Source organism: Cynoglossus semilaevis, chromosome 14 (assembly GCF_000523025.1).
Source record: "Cynoglossus semilaevis isolate Cse_v1.0 chromosome 14, Cse_v1.0, whole genome shotgun sequence".
NCBI lineage: Eukaryota > Metazoa > Chordata > Actinopteri > Pleuronectiformes > Cynoglossidae > Cynoglossus > Cynoglossus semilaevis.
The window spans coordinates 6,614,388-6,625,096 of NC_024320.1; the positions used below are offsets into that span (position 1 = coordinate 6,614,388).

Below are 10,709 nucleotides of genomic sequence, written 5' to 3' on the forward strand. Positions count from 1 at the left end.
CTTGGCAGTTATCAAAGCCACAATATCAACAGTCCTGACGCAGTTTGAAAAATGACTCTGTAATAGATCTAAACCCACTGCAGTGAATACAGCATGTCTCATATTTAATGTGTTCGCACTAATGCTGTTAGGAGAAATGTTTTATTGTCCACTCACAGCACACTGCAGCCATAAGCTGCATTAGTCACAGTAGACTGACGTTGTTGCAAAATACAGGGGAACCGCCATATTCAAATTTAATTGGTTCAGGAAGGCTGTTTGTGAACCTGAAAGTTTTAAAACAGAAACAATTTTCCCATAGGAATCAATGTAAAATGGATTATTCCGTTCCTGGAACCCCGATGATTGCTTTTTCAAACTTTTTCAACAGGATTTTGTGAAAATGTTCATAAATGAAACCAATGAAAATAATTAGATCTGACAAAAATAGATAAACACAACTGAATAAAGAATAAAGCTATAGATAGAAAAGGAAATTTCATTCATCCTTAACATTCTTACAAATTATTGTCTCCCAAATACTTTTCCACTTTTCCACTTACATGTCTCATATTTAATGTGTTCGCACTAATGCTGTTAGGAGAAATGTTTTATTGTCCACTAGCCATAAGCTGCATTAGTCACAGTAGACTGACGTTGTTGCAAAATACAGGGGAACAGCCATATTCAAATTTAAATCATGATTTTCTTAATCATCATATCATCACATTTTGTTAAATATTGTCAAAGCTTGTAATAACTCTAACAAAATGCTTAGGACCATTGTTGATATTATTTTCTTTGTGTTCAAATGAAATGATGACAAATCATGATTTATTACTATTCTGCCTTTTAATTGCCCCCCAGTTCTTCCTAAGATTGTTATTCTGAACTATCCACTTGTTAGGGATAAACAGCTTTACTGGAAGATTGGTGGAGACACGTGCAGGGACAGAAGGTTCTGGAGGTGTGGAGCTGTTGGTCGGTCAGCTTCAGTGAATCTAGTGAAACCTCAAAAATGTGACCTCTGCTTTTAACCCATCACCAAAATGAACAGTGGGCATCTACTTTTAATAAAAAATATTCATATGCAGTGGTCAGCTTGTCAGGTAAAATGGAGAAAAACGGAGAGTTCAAGTGTATTCAAGTGAAGTTCAGGTGTATTCCAATGTTTTTAAATGAATAAACATACAATAATACTGGAGTCTTGAACTTAAATGAGCTGAGGGACACTGCTGCACCTGTCAGTACATTGAAGGGCTACATTAGTGATTACCATAAAAAGAAAATGGTTTTGTCATACTATGAAATATTATCATTCAAACCGCCTGTACTTTTTTATCCGTTATATTATATTTTCACACCGTAATTCCAGACTATTGAGTGCACCTAAATCACCCACTCAATTAAAAAAGAATAAAAAATACATATATAGGCTGTACTTCTCTATACACATTGTGACATGCGATATTTACACAAAAATATTTTTTTCACTTTGAATTAAATAACTGCTTTTTCCAAACAGTGCCTGTAACACGGCTGGTTACGCGTTAGCTCTTTCCTGCTTCAGCGCCCCGACCGTAGTTGGAATGAACAGGGCTGAAGCTAACATTAGCTCCAGGGCTAACTCCTTTACTTTGGTCTTGTCCGCAGCAGAGGTAAACAGAAACAGTGAAGTTGGGGTCTTTATTATCAGCCACTCCGACCACAACAGAACAGAAACAGAGTTTTAACAGCTCCTGTATAACCAACTCACATTTTCTTCCCACGCACATATACGCACACAGCCATTCACAGACAGACGTACGCTACTAGTATAACACACAGTAGCCTACCAGATAAGGCATTGATCGCTAGCGGTATGAACTTTGTTAGCCCGTAAAAATCCAGAAATTAGCCGCATCATTGTTTAAGCTTATAGTCCAGAAATTACAGTAATTGAAAATAAAACTGAAAATACTTTTTAATACCTTTGTAAAATGTGAGGGGTTGGAAGCCCGGAAGCCCTCACAGAAAATGGAATTTGCAGCTGCTCTTGTTTTTTTCATTTGTCGTTGATGTGATTTTGTTTGATGTGTGAATGTTACATGCTTTACTGTAATATTCTGTAAATGTGTGTTATTTAAAATGTCTTTGTCACGAGACTTCTGGAAGCTCTGCAGAGCACTCAGTCTGGTTAGGGGAGAGTGCGTGGACGTTTACGAAAGTGATGGAGCTCTGACTGTCTTTTAACTCAAACTGCTGGTCGATGTTTGTGACTGACTCTGTTCTCTCCTGCACAGAATATCCTGGGATACACAGCAGCTCTGACGTTCCTGCAGGCACGTGTTCCTTTGGTTTGTGACCATTGGGTACACCGCTACTTATATCGGGGTCCAACTCTATTGTCCACAGGCGTGAGGCTTCCGGGGTGTTTTTTGGTGGAGTATGACTTGGATCTGAGTCCAGGATGAAACTATTTACTATTGTACCACATGACACGGCCTCTTTACTGTTACGTGAAGAGGAAGTTCCCATGATGCTGCTGTGGCTGCTTCCCACACCTGTGACACTATTACGAGAAACTCCAATCCTGGGCATATCCCTGCGGCCCAGGATGTTCTGGTACAGGATCCTGCGGAACGTCTGTCGGAACTCCCGAATGCGATAGGCGTAGATGAAGGGATTTACGACGGAGTTAGCATGGGAGAGGATAATGGCAATGTTCATCAACCAAATGTGTGGCCGGTTACAGTCCTGACACAGGTGGTTAAAGCAGTTGATGATGTGCAGTGGCAACCAACAGAAGGCAAACAAACCTACGATGATGGCCAGTGACTTGGCGGCGTGCACTTCCTTCTGCAGGGTGGATGAAGATGAACTGGGAGACGAGGCGGTTTCTGTAGCAGAGGGGGCTTGGGAAATTTTGAGGCAAATTAATCGGAGCTGGCGTCGAGCGGCCATGAAGATGTTGGCATACAGGACCAGCATGACCAACAGAGGTACAAGGACGCAGCCGAAGAAATTGAAGTAGACCATGTAGTCCAAGGTGACCACTCCCTCAAACAGACACTCGGTCATGCCTTCAGGACAGGTCCCGCTGGGGGAGGTTGTGCTGTTTCCACCTGCTGAGAAGAACGTTTATTATTTATGTTTTTAGAACACAAAAATAACAATTGCTGTCAAAATTAAAATGTTATTTGTGTTAATTTCATATGCATAACCAATAATTCCAACATCCGTCCACATCGTTGACAAAGATGTACCATTGCTTTGCTCAGAATTTGTTTGTGGAGTCTTCAACGTCAGTGCAGACGCAGAGCTGAGACAGACCAGCATTTACAATCAAAATATTTAGATTAAAATACACTGTTTAAAGTAAGGCTAAGCCCATAGAGACACAACATGAGGTGACAACAATATCACACCTTAACTACAACCAAGCTCTCACATGATTTGACTCATATGAGCTATATAAGTCACTTAGCAGGCTTTTATTAAACCCTACATCATCCCAATGGTGATCATAGTGTCCCGCTCCTTGGTTGCGCCCCCTACAAATATAAAAAGGCAATACATAGGCGTCTACTCTAGTGGAAACCGACCATCAATCTATAAAAAGCCGGATGGAACGGCTGGGCAGTCACAGGGAAGCTGGGTAAGAAAATTCAATAGAGATGGAGGGCAGTCATTCCAACTCTACTCCATCCTGTTTATACAACGTATGACTTGTTGATGATTGATTGGTTGATTTACCTCTAAATAAGATTTACAAATGTCACCAAGTTTTATTAAAGAATCAATGAACCTCACAACTCATCCACAAACCAGCAGCTGGTGACCTGCCCTACATTCTCTCTGGTCGGTTAATGTAATGAAATCAACCTAACCTACTTTTCCTTGACCTTTGCCTACACATCACAGAAAAATAGAAACTCTAACACGGACATCTGACAGTCTTCTCAGGAAGGCGTAGACAGTTTACCGGAGGTCACCTTTTATACCCTTCACTCAAGGCTGAAAGCACTTAGGAGGCAGTGAGAGCAAACATTTACATTGGCTAAGATGTGTCTCTCACCTGTATTCCAGCCCAGCATTGGAGTGAGGCCAATGCCCACAGAGAGAACCCAGCACAAAGTGATGATGGCCTTTGCCCTCTGCCCCGTCACCAGGCTGGTGTACCTGAAAAGGTTGAGGGGTTGAACATGTCAACGAAACACACACACAGGGTTAGCTTCTTTATCTGGGGTTGGGTCGGCAGGAAAGACAAATATTTGTGGATTTGAATGAGGAGAAAATGGTGACACATTCAAATGTGACTGCATTGTTTATTTAATGAAGGACAGAGAGACCAAGACATAAAAATAGAGTATAAAAGGTCAGCAGGAGCTGATTTATAATGGATATAAATTTAATGTGGAAGAAGACGTGAATGAACACAATGGTTATTGTGTGTTTGTTATTGTCTTAGCACAAAATGGACAGGGTGGTGGCCATTACAGTAGGTTTATATTAGGTTTATTATGCCTTTAGTGATATATTGAATAATATCTGTGTGAAAGAAACATCTGCTACACAGAGAATGAACAAGAAACTTTTTTATGAGGCGCTAGATTGAATCATAAAAATAATTGGCCTATTCTTGCTGCTGGGAAACAAAGTATAAGGGGCTGTGAATCATTACACATATAATTCGACTATTAGATTTTTGTTTTGACTAAGATTAACTTTTAGAGATCATATTTTAGTCAAACCTTTAACTTTTTATGGGCTATTTTATCTTTTAGCCTACCACCAGCTAGCGGAAGTGTTGTTATTTCTTGTTAGCTAGCTAACTTTCTGGACAATTTGAGTTTTCGGAGGGCCTAACATTTATTGTTACGTCTTCTTTTTAAAGTATTTACTGATACATGTATTTATTTCAAAGGTAACTATTTATCTAAATGTTTAGCTGCATTGACTTTTATTGTCTTTTAACATTTTTTTTACTAACTTTATACTGTTTTTTAGATGTTATCTATTTATATTTTATTATAAATGGTTCCTCATTTGGTTTAAATATCAACTTTTTGCCATATTTTGGCCAACTTTTAACACACTAATATTACACTGTTATCTTGTTATTTCTAGACCTAGACTCCAGATTTAAGCAGCAGGATAATAGAAAAATGTATTTGAACACAGGATGATGATAAAACTTTGCACTAAGGTCCACAGGCTATTGAATTAAATACAATTTGTATTTTCTGTCTGTTTTTTTAATGTCTGTCATGTATGATACTTCTCCTCTTAAGTGTGAAGGTGTTACCATGCTCACCTGAGCGGGTTCTTGATAGCAATGTATCGGTCCACAGCGATGGCCAGCAGGCTAAAGATGGAGCTCTGGGTGAGCACGAGGACGAAGCAGGCAATAAAGAGGCATCCATAGAAGTCAGCACAGAAGCCGGTGCTGATACAAAAAAAAGCACATTTCAGGAAAACTTTTTTTCATCTAAAAAACCACTACAGCTAGTGAAAAATGACAATATTTTACATATGATGGACTTGAAATGGCACAAGGCTGAGGTATGATGGGTAACTTGGGGTTAAATAGCTCAACCCAAGGCCTTTAAGTCAGACAAGTCTAATTAAGGCACATCAACCAGATTCATCTGTCCCAGAGTTGTTCCTTCTTGGATTACATTAATTCCTGAAAAAACAGTGATTATGAGGTGTTATAACAGCGATTTGATGTGATGATACCTGACTGTGATGGCGAAGGGAATTGCCAACAGCCCCACAGCGATATCAGCCAACGCCAAGGACACCACAAAGAAGTTGGTGATACTCTGCAGGTTGGAGTTGAGGCAGACGGCCCAGCAGACCAGGATGTTCCCCGCCACAGCCAGGCAGGCGATGACCAACTCCAGGCAGATGTAGACCACCTGGTCATTCTTCAGCATGGTTAGTGTTTCCTCTTCTGTGCTCTCGTTGTGTTTTCATCCCACTCCCTCGGCGTACTGATGTGTTTTTAGATTAAAACAAAAACCTGTGTGCCTCACTGCTGAACGGAAGAGTGTGTGGTAATAGTTTATGTCACTGGGGGTGGCTGGCCAAAAGAGGAAGTTTCCACCACTCGTAATGCTTGACTTCACTGGAGGCTGTTACGGTAACACACTGACATATCGGTATGTGTCTTTATCGTGTGTCTGTCCTCTTCTGTGTCTCTGTAGCTGTGTTCAGCTTAGTCAACTCTGTCACAGTCCAGGAGGAAGCATCTGGAAGCGTTGCCCAATGGCCACCCAATTAAAGCAGTAATCTGAAGAGAAACAGTCTCAGTTAGTACAGTAGATCCTGAACAAACAGATCACAGGTTTCAGCACAGTCACATACACAAACACACATATAGAGGTTGGTAAAGCCATTTATCTCGGGACGACAGGAGGAACATTTAATTTTCCACACAGGGCCAAAGCAGACAATCCAACAATGTATCTTTTATTCCAGGGACATTTCCTGAAACCCCCCCCCACACACCCTTATCATTCCCGCCACTGACACGTTTTCACCCAAAATCACTGATGACTGCACAAAACAAAGCATCTGTAAATTTAAAAGCCTTTGTGCTTGTGCTAAACTATCTGGCCTGCATTTTCCCAGGGTGCTTTGTGGAATTCCACAGTGCTGTAAAGCTGATTACAGAGTACCATTGCAAACAGGGATGCAACCCCAGATAACCTTCACAGAGGTGAGAAGACTGAATGAATTGCAAGTCAAGTGACTCATAAGTGTGAAATAGCTGCATTACAAAAGAGATGGTTTTCAATGTCAGTTAAACATACTGTATAAAAACAAATATTTTACCTTGCATTTGATGTTGTTTTTTTAAACCACAATAGCAGCTATTTCCCAATCTCACCACTTGGCAGTCTGCGGCCAAAGGATTGGGCTCGAATTCTAGAGTTAGTAGGACTATAGTGTGTTAAAAAAGGCTAATTTTAGCGTTTCAAAAATATTTTTACAGGTAAACTTTACCAGAGTCTCTGCAATTCTTTTCTAGAACTCTCTATAGGTGGCTATGTTTGTTATTAAAGATGACTGTTAAACGATTTTGTAGTACTTCTGTTTCATCTGTTTTATGTCATTAGCATGGTTAGCTTAGTTTAGGTTGCTTTTACTAAGCTACCTTTTTTGACATTTTTTATTTCAATCTCACAATAATTAAAGGGTAAATTTTACTTGCTGTGCATGTGTTCAGTCTCTTTTATCTCAAGTATTTGCTAGCTTTTTCCGGCAAGTAATTCGCTATTTCAGTTTTGGTATGACTATTTGCTAGCTTTTTCCGGCAAGTAATACGCTATTTCAGTTTTGGTATGTTTTAGCAACCCTTACAAATCAAATTAAGCTGTCCATGCTATAAATTTTCTGTAAAACAAATGTACCACATTTTTTTGCATTACTCATAGTTTTCTCCATGAAAAACTTGTGTCTACCTTTTTGTAATAGTTATGTTTCATTTTATTTAAATCAAAGATTTTCTAGCTAATGTCAGTTTTTGGTTACTTTTTTGCCATTTCTACATATTTGTGGGTAAATGTTACTTTCAGGGCATGTGTTCTGTCTGCAATATGTCTATGTTAGCTTTAGCTTTTGGCATATTTTTCTTAACTCTCTCTCTTGGCATTGGTCTTCTTCCTTAAGGGCTAGAAATGTTTGCTTGTCAAGTGGTTTGAGTCCACCTGGTCTCAACTGCCTGGTTGAGTTTAGTGGAGAGACAACCTGAGACCTGGTTGGTTCTTTTCTTTCAAAGGGCATTGTGCCATATCTTAGGGCATTTGTCCAAAGCCCTCAGTATTACTTTTGACTTTGATTTGTGTGATGTTGTATAAATTTAAATAAGCCCAATGTAATTCACAGAATAAATTTAAAAAATCTTGTGTTCTGTGAGGAAACATCAATCTGAAAAGATGAGATTCCACCAGGGTGTCCAGTGAGTCATGTTTGATGACATCACGTGATGATTAAATGTGTAGTCAAACAATGAGGGTTTCTATGACGATGCGATCAATAGTGAGATCCTATCAGCCTGACCTATTTCAGGGATCTCCTACATTAGCTTATCTTAGCACAAAAAAGGGAATTTGCAATCCAATTTTGAGTGAGTCATACTGACGCCTGGAAAATTCTAGATACATTTTATGGTACAAGAACCTTTTCCTGTATATTATCGTACTTTATGAGTCCTTTAGAATTGCTAAGATTCTTTCAATCCTGTCAGTAGGAATGAAAAGTATCAACCTGCTGAATTATTACTAAATCGATTAAGTAATAGAACGAGGGTAAACCTAATCTTAAATTGTTATAAGATCCAATCTCAAATAAAAGCTTATGGTGACACTGTGGTATCTCAAGGTCCACTTGGGGACATAAATACATACAAATCTATGCACGTTGGCAATATTCATGTAAATCTGCATAATTGAAACATAGTTCATCCTGCAGCTCAACTTCACTGATCCTCAGTGGCAGCACACTGGACCAAAGTCCCACTTTTCTCCCATTGTTTTACTAAAACCCCACGTCATCCTACAGGAATGTAAAATCAGGGGTTTATTCTGGACTCAAATCTGTGAAGGTTCATCAAGACCCACAGTGATGCAAGAAGCTTTAAAACCTGGACGAAAAAATTGCTTAACAGGGTGATGCAATGTTTCCCCAGCTACGTAAGATAAGACAGACATAGTTAGGTTGTGGGATAGAATCTGCGTGACAATCTAACCCTAACCCTAATGTGTATTTTTTTTCATATATATTCTATATATAATATAATATAATATAATACAATGCAAGCATGAAATACAGTTTTGAAAATCAAAATTCAAAGGTTTTTTTATAATAAAAACAACAATTAAATATTGTTGGTAGTGATTTTAAAATTAAATGTCACGTCTAGATGTTGATGTCATGTGATCATTTATTAATTTTATTTATAAAGCTTTTAATAAACCTAATGGATAAAATCTTTTTTTTTTTACTTTTAGGAATATAAATATATAATTTAATGTGTTGTATAATATGAAAAACAGTTGCCTAATTGTGGCTAATTGTGTTGTGACTGGTAATCTGTGCTGCTGTCAAGTTTTGGAAAACACGTTTTGGTTAGAAGAAAAGAAACTCGAATAGAAAAAAAGAGGGGCTGTCCATTAGTTTTAGAAGATTTATGTGCAGGATTTGCCCAGAGGCTTTGAAGGAAGTGATAAGAAAACAAACATCCTGCAAGAGGGGACATGTCTCTGCAGCTGTCAATCAATGTCGAAGCTCGGCTGCACCATCACAGCGTGAACACAACTCAAACGGAAACACTGCAGTTTTTATTTCGTGGGTAAATGTACGGTGTGTGTGTGCTTTGACTATTGTTGTAGACTCGGGCATCACGATGGAAACATTTTACCACGAAGACGTAAAAAAAAAACACAAAAAAAACAGAAGTTACACAAAGGAACATAACGGACTGTTACACCCAAACTAATTACGGTGTCAACAGATGTCTGACTCATGCTAAAATAGTCCCACAAACATGTCAAAACATAGTTGTTCTTCTCTTACCTCACTGCAGGGGGGATTTTAAAGCCTGTCCACAGAAGAAGAAGAAGAAAAACTGATTCTGTTCACATGCCAAAAACATGTTTCCATCGTCAGTACCTGAAGTGAACATGGCTGAAACTGAAGTTGAAAAAATACCTGAAAAACCGCACGTGTTGCGTTAAAGTTTCAAGGTGCGAACTGAGCACAAAAAAGTGACACACTCTATTCTCTCTCTCTCTCTGTCTCTCTCTCTCTCTCTCTCTCTCTCGCTCCCCCTACCCACCCCTCTATCTCCCTCGCCGTCTGATTGGGGGAGAGCCTGAAGGCTTTAGGCTTCACTTCTCGTAAACAGTGACGTATAAACAAATGGAAATAAATGTGAATTGAATTAAAATAAATGTTGCCGATGCCAATGTAAAACAGGACTGTTTTATGAGACGCACGTTGACCGTAAAACATGTAAATAAATGGTATGGACGTTATCATTTTATATATATATACACACACACAAAATTATACTATATCGAAATACTACATAATAACAGTTAAGATGTATTGCTATATAGAATTGCCTTCTACCATACTGTACTGTACTGTATGCTATGAAATGTCATATTTTACTATGCTATGCAATTTTGTACAATGTTCTACTATGTTATACTATTATACATTATATGCTGTACTCACATATACTATACTGTACTGAACTACACTAGATTATAGATTACTAAATTATGAAATAAAATAATGTGCTATGCTATAGTGCACTACATTAAGGCTGGTGGCAGTGGTTAAGGAAGCGGGCTTGGGTCTGGAAGGTTTCAGGTTCAAGTCCACCAGCTGCCAAGTTACCACTGAGGTGCTCTGATCATGGCACCGTCCCCACACACTGCTCCCCCTAAAAGCTGCCCACTGTTCACTTTGGTGATGGGTTAAAGCAGAGGTCACATTTGGTTGTGTGCAGTGGTGTGCTGTGTCACAATGACAAGGAGTTCACTTTCCTTTCCTTAAACTATAATGCACAATACTGTGGCATACTATGCTATACTAGAACATTGTACACTACATTATACTATACTAAACTATGTGCTAACCTTTTCAGTATACGTATACTGTGCTGTATTATGCTATACTATAAAATGCTACGCCATACTATACTATACTATACTATACTATACTATACTATA

General features: G+C 38.8%; 1 protein-coding gene across 2 annotated transcripts; it reads right to left on the reverse strand.

Annotated features, from left to right (window-relative positions):
- Nucleotides 1–1,821: 1,821 nt before the first annotated feature.
- Nucleotides 1,822–9,770, reverse strand: LOC103389390 (adenosine receptor A2a-like). Of its 2 annotated transcripts, none has more exons than XM_008324782.3 (5): nucleotides 9,544–9,770; nucleotides 5,701–6,256; nucleotides 5,276–5,407; nucleotides 4,037–4,140; nucleotides 1,822–3,083 (listed from the first exon to the last, which is right to left on the reverse strand). In XM_008324782.3, exons 2-5 carry the CDS (start codon nucleotides 5,898–5,900, stop codon nucleotides 2,116–2,118), a joined length of 1,404 nt encoding a protein of 467 aa, XP_008323004.1. In that variant the 5' UTR covers nucleotides 5,901–6,256; nucleotides 9,544–9,770; the 3' UTR covers nucleotides 1,822–2,115. The 2 variants fall into 2 exon arrangements, with proteins under 2 accessions (XP_008323004.1, XP_008323003.1); XM_008324781.3 differs by having other exon boundaries at nucleotides 1,822–3,086; nucleotides 9,544–9,769.
- Nucleotides 9,771–10,709: the final 939 nt, after the last annotated feature.

Coding starts and splice junctions, on each gene's coding strand:
- LOC103389390 (XM_008324781.3), bottom strand. CDS start 5,900: ATGCTGAAGAATGACCAGGTGGTCTACATCTGCCTGGAGTTGGTCATC. Junction 5,408..5,700: donor CCCTTCGCCATCACAGTCAG/GTATCATCACAT, acceptor TTTTTGTATCAG/CACCGGCTTCTGTGCTGACT. Junction 3,087..4,036: donor AATGCTGGGCTGGAATACAG/GTGAGAGACACA, acceptor CGTTCTTCTCAG/CAGGTGGAAACAGCACAACC.